Below are 15,334 nucleotides of genomic sequence, written 5' to 3' on the forward strand. Positions count from 1 at the left end.
AGGGCAGGTCTATTTTTAACTGTTTGAGGAACCTCCACACAGTTTTCCAGAGTGGCTGCACCAGTTCACATTCCCACCAACAGTGTAAGAGGGTTCCCTTTTCTCCGCATCCTCTCCAACATTTGTGGTTTCCTGCCTTGTTAATTTGCCCCATTCTCACTGGTGTGAGGTGGTATCTCATTGTGGTTTTGATTTGTATTTCCCTGATGGCAAGTGATGCGGAGCATTTTCTCATGTGCATGTTGGCCATGTCTATGTCTTCCTCTGTGAGATTTCTGTTCATGTCTTTTGCCCATTTCATGATTGGATTGTTTGTTTCTTTGTGTTGAGTTTAATAGGTTCTTTATAGATCTTGGAAACTAGCCCTTTATCTGATACGTCATTTGCAAATATCTTCTCCCATTCTGTAGGTTGTCTTAGTTTTGTTGACTGTATCCTTTGCTGTGCAAAAGCTTCTTATCTTGATGAAGTCCCAATAGTTCATTTTTGCTTTTGTTTCTTTTGCCTTCATGGATGTATCTTGCAAGAAGTTACTGTGGCCGAGTTCAAAAAGGGTGTTGCCTGTGTTCTCCTCTAGGATTTTGATGGAATCTTGCCTCACATTTAGATCTTTCATCCATTTTGAGTTCATCTTTGTGTATGGTGAAAGAGAGTGGTCTAATTTCATTCTTCTGCATGTGGATGTCCAATTTTCCCAGCACCATTTATTGAAGAGACTGTCTTTCTTCCAGAGGATAGTCTTTCCTCCTTTATCGAATATTAGTTGACCATAAAGTTCAGGGTCCACTTCTGGGTTCTCTATTCTGTTCCATTGATCTATGTGTCTGTGTTTGTGCCAGTACCACACTGTCTTGATGACCACAGCTTTGTAGTACAACCTGAAATCTGGCATTGTGATGCCCCCAGATATGGTTTTCTTTTTTAAAATTCCCCTGGCTATTTGGGGTCTTTTCTGATTCCATACAAATCTTAAAATAATTTGTTCTAACTCTCAAATAATTTGTTCTAACTCTCAGGATCCCCATTTTTGGAAACAATCAAGCTGTGACCTGTGATGGTGTCTTTCCCTGGCTCCCCAGAGCAAGACTGGTCAGTTCTGAGGCCAGCTCGATTTTCCACATCCCTCCTCCAAGAGACAAATTCCTGGTCCAAGGCTAAGCTTCCCTCTGTGAATTCCACGGTTCCTCCCATGGAGTATTTTCTCAGTGTGTTGCCATGCAGGGACTGTCAGATGTACCACTGTGAAAAAAGCAAGTGAGCGCAGCTCCTGGGTGGCTCAGTCGGTTAAGCCTCCAACTCTTGTTTTCCACTCAGGTTGTGGTCTCAGGGTCATGATATCGAGGCCAAGGCCAGAATCTGTTCTCAGCCAGGACTCTGTGCTCAGAGGGGATACTGCTGGAGATTCTCTCTCCCTTTCCCACTGCCCACCAATATGTCCACCCCTACTCGCACAAGTAAGGACCAATGTGTAAAATCTGACATCTTTTGTGTAATAGGAGGAATGTGTATATTGTACTCTTATTTATATTTTCAAAAAGAATTAAGGATAAACCAAATGGTAATAAAATTGTTACCTATAGAAGGAGGGAGAGTATGGGGATGGAAGGTAAGCCTTTCTGAATATACCTTTTTTTTATAAATTTGATTTTGAAACTTGGTAAATGTTATATAACTTTAAAACATTAAATCTGGGCAGCCCTGGTGGCTCAGCAGTTTAGCACTGCCTACAGCCCAGGGCGTGATCCTGGAGACCTGGGATCGAGTCCCATGTCAGGCTCCCTGCATGGAGCCTGCATCTCCCTCTGCCTGTGTCTCTGCCTCTCTCTCTCTCCTTTCTGTGTATTCTCATGAATAAATAAATAAAATCTTTAAAAAATAAAAATAAAAATAAAAATAAAAATAAAACATTAAATCTAACAGGAAAAAAATGCAGTCCCTAAAAACCAAAAGCAAACTGAAAGAAACATACTTGACTCCATTTCAAGTTAGTGGCATAACCACAAGAGAAAATTATTTTAATTAATCTTAAATTCATTACTTTGACTATATAGCCCACTAGAAATACAGCCCAATAAAGGCAAAAGAACTTCAGTTGACCCTTGAATATCACAAGGCCTAGGGGTACCGACCCTACCTTGCACTTGAAAATCTATGTACAACTTTTTCACTCTCCCAAAACTTAACTACTAATAACTCCCTTTTGACCAGAAGCATTACTGATAACTTTATAAAGAGTTGATTAACACATATCTTGTATATGTATTATATACTGTATTCTTACAATAAATTAACCATAAAATGTTATTAAGAAAATCATAAGGAAACAAAAGTAAACTTAGAATACTGTATACATGCTTATTTTATTAAATTTTATTATTATTTACCAATACTGATGTTATTATTTATTATTATATATGAAATCCAAGATCTGATAATCTTGTTAATGCCTTTTGGTCAAAGACAACTAGGAACAAGATTAGGCTTGCTGGCTCACTGCCACAAGAGTGACAGCATACTATGGGGGATTGGGAGGCATCTCCCCAAGAAATGTTAGGAAGAACTTATTACAGGATTTGGGTTTGTGTTAGGTAATCGGGAGGGAGGGGATCAAGGAAGCAGGCATTTGCTCTGGATTGGGTGCTGTTAAGGAAGCACGTGTAATTCCATCTGTGGCTTTGTTTGGTATGAACATTCTCTAAAATGGTTCCTAGAACACTATAGCTTGGTTATTAGTGCCAACTCTTGGCTATCATGAGCTGCTTTTTTTCTTTCTCCCATTGAAGAAACTAAGTTCATAAGGGAAAGATGATGTGACTAGCTGACCTGCATTCCACCAAAGGCTGGGTAACTTTCCTCAGATGTCCTGACCTGTCAGAACTTCATTTACCTGCCTTGAAAAACTGGTGTTAGGAAAACAAATAACATTTAGAAGTTAATACTAATACTAATACTAATACATTTCTCTTGGGGTAAGAGAAATGTGGCCAAACTGGGGAGTTTTTTGGAGTTTGTATTAGTTTTCTAGAACCAATTAGTTTTGGGGATAATAGAGTATCCCAGCCTGGGTGGCTTAAGCAACAGAAATGTTTTTTTTTCACAGTTCTGGAGGTATCATCAGATCGGTTCCTTCTAAAGGCCATGAAGGAAGGACCTGTCCCAGGTCTCTCTCCTTGGCTTATAGATGGCAATCTTCTCCTACCTCCTCACACTGTCTTCCCTCTGCACATGTCTGTGTCCAAATTTCTTCTTCTCAAGACATCAGTCATACTGGACTGGGGCCCACCCCAATCACCTCATTTTAACTCAACTGCCTCCCTAAAGACCTATCTCTAGTATGGCCAGATTCTAAAGTCCTGGGGGTTAGGATTTCAATATCTGAATTGGCAAAGGGTGAAGCACAATTCAGCCCAGAACAGTCTCTTTGACTTCTGCGGAGATGGAGGCTTCTCTCTGCACAGGAGCTAACCTACCAGAAAAGCTAACACAAATAGAAGAGGTTATTCTGTTTTCTGAAACTATTTTTTTTTTTTCAGTTTCCAAGTGCCATGAAGGCACAATGACCACACAATAGGCATGGTGGTATCCATGACTGGTATATCTAATAGCCATTCCAGCCTCTTTTCTATTGGGCTTCTGGACAGACTTGTTCTTTTCATCATTCCTCTAAGAATGAGTCACAAGGAGGTTATATTCAGAAGATGCCAAAGAGAATCACCACTTAGTGATTGGGTCACTAGTTGCAGCTCTGGGTCAGCAGTTTGCAGTGTGCAGCTCAAGTGACCCCATTCACTTCCAGCAGTTTTCCAATTTCCTTTTCGAAGTGACAGAGAGCACAGAGTGACAGAGTGACAGAGAGCTCTGCTTGCTAGGAACTGACTGTCCAGACATTTGTTGGTTGTCTTCTCAGCCATTTAACTTCCCAAACCCCTGACTTTCTCTGGGTATATATCCATGTGATTCAGAAGAGACTTCAGGGGAAGGCATGTGACCTAACCAATGCAGAGTGACACAGGACATTTGGTAGATTATTTGGCCCTATGGAGTAAGCACATGAGACCAGGAACTCCTGCAATAGTTTTGCTACCATAAAGGAACTCAGCCCAAGGCAAAGTCAAAGAAGAGGTGGTGGAGCGGAGAGCACAGCAGAGGAAAAATGTAAGAATCCTGATCAAATTGCACCTAAAACCCACATACTTATGGATTCTTCAGTTACATGAGCCACTAAGTTCTTACTGTTAAGTGAGCTTGATTTGGGTTTTCTGGGTTTTTAAAAAAGATTTTATTTATTTATTTGTTTGTTTGTTTGATGGGGAGAGAAGGGGGAGGGACAGAAGGAGAGAGAGAAAATTTCAAGCAGACTCTGTCCTGAGCAGGGAGCCTGACAAAGGGCTCAATCTCACGACTCTGAAATCCTGACCTGAGCTGAAAACAAAAGTCGGACACTTAACTGACTGAGCCATCCAGGCACCCATAGGTTTTCTATTAATTGTGACTCAAAGTATCTGGATAGATTTATAAGCTTCTCTGTAAAGTCACTGATGTTTACTATTGTCACTGCCAAGTATGCATCAATTACCATACTGTGACAAATTCATTAATGTCCAAGAGAAGGGATACTGTCCAAGATGCACTTACAGAAAAATTAAAGAGGCTATCAAGTGGGAATAAGGATAACAAAATAGATTTCTATGGAGTTTGAATAGATCTCAAATTTTCAGTGTCATTAAAATCCTTGCCAAGCCAAGTGGGTCTAAGCAGGATATGTATATAATATATATCCAGGCATATAGAAACGGCTAAAGAATGAGAAAATACTGACAAGGCTGAAACCATGAGAATGCAAGTCTGGGAACTTTTAAGTGGCTACTATAGGAAATATTTAATATGAATACAGGTAATGATTGTAAAAGGGTTCATTGTTTCCTGTTGGGGTTAATTTTACTTCAATTATCCTCATTTTTCACCTCATAAGTATGTGAACCAAATAAAAAGCTTCTCTCAGAATGCTGGTGCAAAGCCCAAGAGGACACCGAAATCCAAAGGTCAGAGATAATCAGGAAAATGGATTGGAGGAGATGTTAATGGTTCAAGATAGTCAGGAAGCCAAAATGGAATAGTTAAAAAAAAAAAAAAGTGGGGTCATCATTTAAATGTCTTTTTAGACAGAAGGCCCAAGACCTCTCCAAGAGGGAAGCAGAAAAAAAAGCAGCATTACCCAGTCTTTCAAACATTTAGCCTATGGAAAGGGCCTAGGCAATCTAATACAGCACCGAAATTGCAAAGTGCAACAGATGGAAAGGCGACTCAGTTGTATTAATGAAATGAAAGAAGTGTCTCATAGTCAAAAGTGTAATGTAGTACATCAGTATGCAAAAGCAAAGAGACTACAAAGATACAAGGATATGAGATGACAATGTAAGAGTGACAATAGAAACAGTGACTACAGCAGTAGCAGGCAAGGCAGAGAGCCTTATATGATAGAAATACAACTTAGGTAAATGCTAACAGAGGCTGAGCAGCCACTTTAAGTTGATGTGTACCTAAGAACATTACTTTCCTCAGTAGACCAGGCATTATCAATTCAGGGAGATTAGATCCGCAAACCCAAACCTAACATTCAAAATTTCACATGCTTGTAAGGATTCCATCTGCCCAGAAGCCACATTTATCCAGGAGACTGATCCCCGAACACCAAGTAACTCCAGTGTTTTCCTTGTCCCTTTTAAAATTTTCTCTTCCTTGTTCATTTTGCACAAAAACTTGCCTCACACGCCTCACAGTTCTCTGGACTCTTGAGGATGGAGACTGCATGCTTCCTGAAGTCTTAAAGTCTGGATCACCTAAATTGTTTTCATCATGTTAATACTGTATGTGTGTGTAAATTAAGCATCTGGTAAACCAGGCTACCAATAACTCATGGTATCACTTCAGTTTCCTTGTGCCATTCCCTTGTTTAAGAAAGGATAGGCTGGGATCCCTGGGTGGTGCAGTGGTTTAGTGCCTGCCTTTGGCCCAGAGCGTGATCCTGGAGATCCGGGATTGAATCCCACGTCGGGCTCCTGTCGGGCTCCCGGAGCATGGAGCCTGCTTCTCCCTCTGCCTATGTCTCTGCCTCTCTCTCTCTCTCTCTCTGTGTGACTATCATATTTAAAATAAAAAAATTAAAAAAAAAGAAAGGATAGGCTGAAGGACCTAATTCAGACAAGAATTTTATCAGTGCTTAGCTATATAAACATCTGTCAGGACTGTCTCCAAAACTGATGCTTTTAAATCACTAAATCTGAGCCTTGATTTAACTCTTTTCTCTAGCTTGGGAAGTGTCCAGCTCTTTGAAGAGTTGGAAGCAAATCCAATCTGAGCAAGAACACCAACTGGTTACCAATTTCATAAGAGGACAGAATTGCTGTCCTGAAAGTACTGATATTATAAAGTACAGAAGCTATTAACACTAATGAAATTCTGAGCTTATGCTCAAACATGCACATCACTTTATGGTATAATAAAAATTTGTCTGGTCTTTGACCTGGGTTCCTGGAAGATCTTCAAAAGCCCTTGGAATTCTCTAAGTAATAGGATGTTTTGTCTTGTTTTGCCAACGAGGTGACTCATGGTGGGTCTCCAGACAGCTTTAGGATGGGGGTCGAATGTGTAATGTAGTACACTTTGGTCAGCACACAGATGAACCAACTGATTAGAAGATTGAGGCTTGGAGCCACAGGATATTAGCCAGTCCTTGCAACCTCGAGAGAAGAGGGTAGGTTGGAGATGGAGTTCACTTACACACACAAATACACACACAGTCGATGATTTAATCAACCATTCTTACGTAATGAAATTCTAGTAAAAACTCAGGACACTGAAGCCCAATGGAGATTCCTGGTTGGTTAACACATTAATGTAAAAAAAAAGAAACACATTAATGTCCCAGGAACATAATGTATCTGGACTCCACAGAGGGAGGACATGGAAAGGCCAAATCCAGGACTCTCCCAGACTTCACCCTATGTGAATTTTTTTTTTTTAAGATTTTATTTATTTAGTTGAGACAGAGAGCACAAGCAGGAAGGAAGATCAGAGGGAGGGGGAGAAGCAGGCTCCTTACTGAGCAGAGAGCCCAACATAGGGCTCAATCCCAGGACCCTGAGATCATGAATCACGACCTGAGCCAAAGGCAGACGCTTAACTAACTGTGCCTTCCAGGCACCCTCTATGTGAATATTTAATATTAAAACTGTAATGGTAAGCTTCCTGAGTTCTGTAAATCATTCTTGTGAGTTATCAAACCTGTTGAAGGCTGTGGGAACCCCTGAATTTGAAGCCAATTGGCCAGAAGTGTGGGTAACAGAGAACCCCTAAAACTTGTGGCTGGCATCTGAAGTAAAGATAATTTTATGCAAGATTCTTAAGGTTTCTGGATCCAATTCCAACATGGCAAGGGAAGACCCCACACACATACTTCCACCACAACACCAAGCAATTCCAGACACTAGCAGGGTGTCTAGCAGGGCATCCTAAAATTCAACTTAACTCTGATCCTATCTACACAGACATGGTATCAGATTCCACAAGTTAAAGTTTTAGTCCTACAAAACTGTCCCCCAGCCCCACTTCAGATACCAGTCACAAGCCCCAGGCTGCCACCTGTGCTTCTAACCAACGAGCTACAGATTGGAGGTTCCAACCACCTCCTCCTTGGGTTTGATTAATTTGCTAGAGTAGCTCACAGAACTCAGGGAAACACTTACTTACGTTTACCAGTTTACTAAAGGATATGATAAAGGATAAAAATCAACAGCCAGATGACCAGATACAGAGGGTAAGGTCCTGAACAAAGGAGCTTCTGTCTCCATGGGACTTGGTGGTGTTTGGTGACACATGGAAGCATTCTGGTTCCCCAAGTGTGGAGGTTCTCTGAAAATAAAAAGACCAAAAAATGAACTCTTGGGTTTATATAGATGCTTCATTACAGGGTCATGATTGACTAATTCTTTAGCCATTGGCTGTGTCAACCTTCAATCCCTCGCCTCTACTGAGGTTGTGGGGCAACCAGCAGCATCCCTTAAGTGCTCTCAAAAGTTACCTCATTAACGTAACAAAAGACACCTTTACCATTCTCCACATTTTCTCAAGGAAACTCCAAAGGTTTTGTGAACTATAAGACAGAATCTGCAGAGAAAGACCAAGTATATATGAGAAATATACTTTGGTCATCCAAAAGACCAGTTCTTATCCATAAGAGTAGACGACAGAGGTTTGGACGACAGAGACATCTTCTGAAGTCATAACTCACAGAAGAAAAAAAATTTCTTTTAAGCCAAACTGTATCCAGCTTTATTAGAGATACTTTTCATAAATAGTCATGGTATTTCAGGCAGGACATGGGCAGACGATCGTTAACAGTATACAACAACTTTCAAACTCCCTTCTTCAATAGGCTACCAAAATCAGAAAGCCACTATAAAACCCAGTGAAGTCTTCATGTGATGCTCTGAACAGGGAAAGTTTAGAGTGAGGGTTGACAGTTCACATTTAGCATGTTGTTTAACAACTTTTCACAAGCAGACCCTGACTTTCAGGAAATGAAATGAAAATGGCAGAACTATCAACCTGAAGATACACAAGCTAAAAAAAAAGGAACTCTTGTGGGATGTCATCTCAGTGGTGACACTCTAAAGTCCAGATTGCCTGACATACTGGGAACCATTTCTTAGGGTCAGGTCTCTGGGTTTAAGGGAGTTAAGTCTATGTTGAAGGCAGAGAGAGAGAAGAGGACATTTAAAAAATGAATTTTAGTTTTTTCACACCATCAAGGTGACTCATGTGTGTCAACATCAAGGAATACCACCCCCCGCCCCCCGCCCGGGGAGCCAAGAGGAGGTTTCTCAAAACTAGAAGGGAAGGGTGTTTTTCCCCTTGTTACCAATCTAGCTCCGGAGATATTCTATTAGTGACATATATACCCTTCTCCCAAAACAACAATGAAGTGTTCCAACATAGCTTTAAAAGAAAAGTAAAACAAAATTCTGCATTTTTATAAAACTTGATAAAAATAGTATTTCAAACTGCACAGTCACCAGAAGTACACAGTTATCAAAAATACACACATTTCACTTGGCATCTCCAGCACCTTCAGCTTTCTGTGCCTGATCTGTTTTGGCATCTCCATTTTCTGCAGGGTTGTTTCCATCCTTGCCAGCATCAGCTTCCCCTTTTTCCCTTTGGGTACCTTCTCTCCCTTCTTTGCAGATGCCTTTTTTTTTTTTTTTAAGGTTTTATTTATTTATTCATGAGAGATCCAGAGAGAAAGAGGCAGAAAGAGACACAGGCAGAGGGAGAGGCAGGCTCCATGCAGGGAGCCCAATGTGGATCCAGGATCATGCCCTGGGCCAAAGGCAAGCGCTAAACCACTGAGCCACCCAGGCTGCCCTGCAGGGGCCTTTTTAGGCTTGGGCTCTGGCTTTGGAGGAGCAGGCTTAGCAGATAACCTTGCAGATCTTCTCTGTGGCTTTATCTCCTTTAGCATCCCCTTCAGCCTTTCTTTTGGGCATGGTGGCGATAGCGGCAGGCGGGACTTTAGTGCTGGACTCCAAGATGCAGCGGCATGTGGGCTTTGGCCAGTCCAGAGGTCGTTCTTGCCTCTTCTTCACACTGCTTTGAAAAACATTTTCTAAGATAGGTTTCTGTATCTCCCTTCCTCCATATCAACTTTATTCTTAATATTCCATAGTCCCTTAAAACACTCATAAGCTTTCTGTAACTATTCTAATTATAAATATCCAATCTTATATGATGTTTCAGCAATACATCTAATACTGCTACTCTAAATTGCTCTAAATTCCCAGAGGAAGGAAGATAAATGTACGTCTGTGATTACTTGCATTTGTCAAATAGACAGAACGTAGGGGAAAATACTCATTTTTCTTTTCTAAACAGAGCACTAACTTTGATATCATGTGATAAACCAAGAGAGTCCGGGAATTAAGTGGAGAAACATGTAAGGTTATAACATAGTGGAAGTCAGAGAAACACAAAGAAAAGGAAGCAGATTTCTTTTTTCATTTTACAGATCAAGAAACTGATAGCCAGATTAAGAGTTTGAGTCATGGGGCATCTGGGCAGCTCAGTTGGTTAAGCTCTTGATTTCGGCTCAGATCATGATCTCAGGGTTGTGAGACAGAGCCAAATATTGGGCTCCACATTCAGCAGATTCTCTCTGTCCCTGGCCCTCTCTCACCACCTTTCCTAAAAAAAAAAAAAAAAAAAAAAGTTTGAATCATTTGCCCATTTGCTGTTTCTTGGAAAAGTTGAGGTTGGAGTTCATCCCTTGACATGGCCTGGCATCCCTCCAGTAAGTTTGGAGATTATGCTACTGAGATAACAAGTCACTGAAAACCCAAATACATATAAAAATATTTTATCTATTGGCCTTCCTAAAAATTTAGAGAATCTGTTAGTCAATTTACATAATTAGTAATTTAATATTGAAATCAGCAGATCAATTAGAGTTTTATTTTTATTATTTTTATTTTTTATTTGTTTTCATTTAGAGTTTTAAAGAAAGAGAAAGTTGTAACTGCATATTTCTGCCCCTGAAGCAGGAAAGGTGTACTTTACATATAACTGGACCTGCTGCTCCCAAAAGGCCCGATTACTATTATGATCAAGTACAAATTCCTTAATTTAGCATTTAAGATTTGCCATCAAACCATCAAACCAGTCTTTCAAGAAAAATCTCCACTACTCATTAACAGTTCTCCAGGGTGATCCTTCAGTAACCCTCCTTTCTCCAAGAATGACCTCCTCCAGGCTCTCCCTCTGTCCTGTCTCCTTTTGCCCCTCCTCTTCTTCCCTTGGCTTTGGAGTATGTCCACACCTCACCCCTACCCCTACCCATACTAGGTTGGCCACTCCCCAGTGGAGGAAAGGACCCCTGACCATGTAACTGGCACTCTTCACTGACACCTCCGCACTCCTCACCTGGGCTATGGCTAAAGCGGCACTTTAGGGGGATTTGGGCAATTTGTGAGGCCCTGGGAATTCTCCTTTATTCTTTGTAATAGAATCTACCCTGGGCAGATCACCACTCTGGAAGAAAAAAGTCTTAACTTACAAAAAATCTAAACCTTGTGTGCAGGTGTCATGAGAAACTTTCAAAGCCACTTATTTAAAAATTGCTATGCCAGTAAGGGAGAGATCCACCCCCTTCAAGGCCCAATTCAAGCTCCACCTTCCTCATGAAGTTTTATGTGACAGACAGTCCCCATTTACCCTCCCTCCTCTGGATCCCCTGATAATCCGAACAGTAATATGGCACCTAATACACATGTATACCACCTTTAAATAGTATCTATGACTGTGTCTTCATCTCCCAGACAAAGCTCCTAGCTTCTTAAGGAAGGATCTGTTTGAGTCTAACACAAGGTTGTAATTAGGTATTAGGTGTCCAATGACACCTGGTATACATATGATGGATAATCAACATTTCCTAATTGATGATGGAGCATCTTGTCAGATGCAAGGTGAAAACCTAAGTGAGGGGATCCCTGGGTGGCTCAGAGGTTTAGCGCCTGCCTTCAGCCCAGGGTGTGATCCTGGAGACCCGGGATTGAGTCCTGCAACAGGCTCCCTGCATGGAGCCTGCTTGTCCCCTGTCTGTGTCTCTGCCTCTCTCGCTCTCTCTCTCTGTGTCTCTCATGAATAAATACAATCTGTTTTAAAAATATTTAAAAAAAAGAAAGCCTAAATAAGTGCAACAATCTATTAATTCCTGTGATGGTTAGCAGAACCTAACATTTGCCTAAAGACCCCAGAGTGAGCGCCCTTTCCATTTTAAGGGCTACAAATCGGATTCTTTTGTAGATTCAAATAGGTCCACACTCTGGAAGGAACCCTTGACTGTGAGAGTCAGGATTTCCAACAGCCACTATTATTTTTTTTTTTTAAAGAGATTTGTTAAGGGCTCTCAGAGAGCAAACACCCACACAGCTTCTGCAAAAGGAAGGTAATCAGATTAATAACTCTCTGTATTTACTTGCACTGTTATGTGACTTTTGAAACAACCTGAAGAGGCAGGATGGGAAGTCATTAAAGTCCAAGGGGCAGAGGAGCTGAGGCTGACTCTTCCAAATTCACTTTAAGGCAGGAAGTTATCAGCATACCACATATTCCTTCTTAGACATCTGGACTCCTTCACAAGTCCCTTTGTTTATAATTCTCCAGAACTTGGGTCTCCAGAGCTCCCAGTTCCACAGAAGATGTTGAAAGTTTCCTTGTTGGCATCCTACAATCTATCCAAACTCTTCCATTCTTATTTTAATCGCCATTTGGATGTAGGAAACAGCCCCCTCCTCCGCTCTGGGGCACCCCTACAGCCTTTCAGATCTGTTCCATCAAGCCCAGAAGTCTGCGAGGGTGCTAACCCATCATTTTCATAGGCCACGTGTAATCTTTTTTTTTTTTTTTAAGATTTTTTTAAACAAATTATTTATTCATGAGACACAGGGAGAAAGAGGCAGAGACACAGGCAGAGGGAGCAGCAGGCTCCACGCAGGGAGCCCGATGTGGGACTCGATCCCGGGTCTCCAGGATCACGCCCGGGGCCAGGGCAGCGGCTCCACGGCGGAGCCACCCGGGCGTCCCTGCCGTGCACAATCTACCAGCCGCGCGCCCACGTCGCAGGGCTCCCCCTCCCCACGCGGTACGACAGGAGCCAACCGCACTGAGCGGTCTGCGGGCTCACTGCGGGACTCGCGACCGCGCGGGAGTGGGAGGAAGCGGCGGCGCGCCGGAGGGAGGCGGGACAAAGGTCGCCCGGCAACTGCCCCGGCGATTGGCCAGCCCGTGTGCGGCCGAGGCCAATCGCCAGACGCCGTGCCAACGCTCGTTGCGCCCAGTGCGGCTGCGCGGGAGATTCAAATCCGCGGCGGCTCGTCGCTGGGGCCGCGGAGTTGCTGCTGGCCTGCGTCCTCTCGCCATGGATAACCCGGAAAATGTCTTTCAGTAAGTGTGGGTCTGGTGGGATGAGGGCAGGCGGGGGCGCAGTCTCCGCGGTGGGGGTGGGGGTAACCTAGGATTCGGGGTGTGCAGGCCCCCGCCCCGCCCTCACTCCCACCCGGCGAGGCTGTGAGCCACTCGTGGGTGATGGATAGGACCCCGGACCGTGTACCTGGCGCTGTCCGCTGAGACCGCGGCCCTCGTCCTCCAGGCCGCCACCACGGTGGCAGTTTAGGGGAATATGGCCACATTCGTGAGGCCCTCCGAGCTCTCGGTTAATCTCCGCAGGGAATCCGCTCTGGGCGGACCGCCGCCCTGGGAGAAAAAAATGTCTAACCCAACAAATACCCGAAGTTCTCGGGGCTCCTGGGTGGCCCAGCGGTTGAGAGCCTGCCCTCGGCTGAGGGCGTGACCCCGGGATTCCGGATGGAGTCCCGCGTCGGGCTCCCTGCATGGACCCTGCTTCTCCCTCTGCCTGTGTCTCTATGTGTCTCTCATGAATAAATAAATAAAATCTTAAAACAAGGAACAACCCTAAGCTTTGCGTGTAGGTTTCATGAGAAACGTTCAAAGACAGTCAAAAAAAAAAAAAAAAAAACTGCAGTAGGGAGAGAATTTACAATAGCTCTTACCCGTAATCCCACAATCAATTTGTTTTTTTTGTTTTTTGTTTTTTAATTTTTATTTATTTATGATAGTCAGAGAGAGAGAGAGAGAGAGAGAGAGAGAGAGAGGCAGAGACACAGGCAGAGGGAGAAGCAGGCTCCATGCACCGGGAGCCCGACGTGGGATTCGATCCCGGGTCTCCAGGATCGCGCCCTGGGCCAAAGGCAGGCGCCAAACCGCTGCGCCACCCAGGGATCCCCCACAATCAATTTGAAAAAAGTCTTGTGAATAACGTGAACTTTTTTTTTTTTTTAAAGCTATGTTTATTATCATTTATGTCAACCTGCTAGCGATTTCTTTAAATTCCCACACTTTTGCTTTACGACTTTATAGGTGATTTATCTAGATTGTTTCAAACGCATTTTAAAGCAGTTCAGTTGTATGTGACAGGAAATAAAACTGGTTAGTTTTATCAGCACCAAGGTAATGTGCTCTTTTGGGGACCAGAAGGCGGAGATCATTAAGTACAGCCAAAGCAAAAACCTGTTTGCTTTAAGACTTCTTTAGCCTTCAGTCTAGCTGGCAAAACTTTCACTTTTAGAAGCTTGTTTTCCCCCCACTTTAAAAAGGGAAATCAAGTATTTCTGACCTTATTTTGACTTTGTAAAGACTAATTTGCTCCAGTGAACTGGATGTTTTCAGTATTAATTTACAGTGTATTCAGGCCATTTTACTAGGGAAATGTGGTTGGTATTGGAATATGAAGTGTTTATTTGGGGCAGCTTATTTATTAACATATTTTGGGGAAAACTTCCTCACGTCTGAGGCATGAAAAGGAGATTAAAATTTAGAAGTAATTACTTCTTAATCTTTAAAAGTAAGTAATACATTTATTTAGCTTTTGAAAAAGATTTAGAAAAGTATTCACTGAGATTTATTATACCTATCTATTCACCCACCCCCGATATATATAACCTTTTTTTTTTTTTAATTTATTTATGATAGTCACACACACAGAGAGAGAGAGAGAGAGAGAGGCAGAGACACAGGCAGAGGGAGAAGCAGGCTCCATGCACCGGGAGCCCGATGTGGGATTCGATCCCGGGTCTCCAGGATCGCGCCCTGGGCCAAAGGCAGGCGCCAAACCGCTGCGCCACCCAGGGATCCCTATAACCATTTTTCTAGTTTATTTTTCAAATGTTTCTTTTTGCGATATATTTATATTATAATAATACATTAGTATATCTATATATGCATACATGTATGTGTGTATATGGATGAGTGTTATGTATGTATATGTGTGTACAATTCCTGCCTGTATTTCGTGTAAAGTGTAGCAGAGCGTATATACACTGCTTTTTTTGTTTAACAGTATCCTTGGAGATTTCTATCAGTTTATAGAGCTTCTTTTTCAATCTATTTTACAACTACATATTTCATGTACCATAATCAATTCAAAAAGTCTCTCATTGATGGATCCTTGGATTATTGACAGTCATTTTGCTAAATAGAGTTGCAGTGAAAAATCTTGTACATGTGGTATTTTGCACATACATGTACAGATGTATCTATTTTCTAGAGTCCCAGAAGTAGATTTGCTAGGTCAAAGTAGATCCATCTGTAATTTTGGCAGATATTACCAGTTCCCTTGGCAGGGATCAAGAGCACTCTTACCTGCAAGCAAGATGTAAGAGTGCTTGTTTCAATGTTTCATCTATACATGGTTGCCATGTTT

General features: G+C 42.3%; 1 protein-coding gene and 1 long non-coding RNA gene across 2 annotated transcripts in view; one reads left to right on the forward strand and one right to left on the reverse strand.

The window, feature by feature from the left end:
- Nucleotides 1–8,303: 8,303 nt before the first annotated feature.
- On the reverse strand, nt 8,304–13,380 carry LOC144280878 (uncharacterized). Its single transcript, XR_013349309.1, has 2 exons — nt 13,166–13,380; nt 8,304–10,242 (listed from the first exon to the last, which is right to left on the reverse strand). It is a non-coding gene; the product is annotated as an uncharacterized LOC144280878 (long non-coding RNA).
- BUB1 (BUB1 mitotic checkpoint serine/threonine kinase) overlaps nt 12,866–15,334 on the forward strand; it is a 42,916-nt gene continuing 40,447 nt past the window's right edge. The window contains exon 1 of the mRNA XM_077843337.1: nt 12,866–12,999. Coding sequence (XP_077699463.1) covers nt 12,974–12,999 — 26 coding nt within the window. The 5' untranslated portion in view covers nt 12,866–12,973. The remainder of the gene's footprint in view (nt 13,000–15,334) is intronic.

The sequence above is a fragment of the Canis aureus genome, chromosome 12 (assembly GCF_053574225.1).
Source record: "Canis aureus isolate CA01 chromosome 12, VMU_Caureus_v.1.0, whole genome shotgun sequence".
Taxonomy (NCBI): Eukaryota; Metazoa; Chordata; class Mammalia; order Carnivora; family Canidae; genus Canis; species Canis aureus.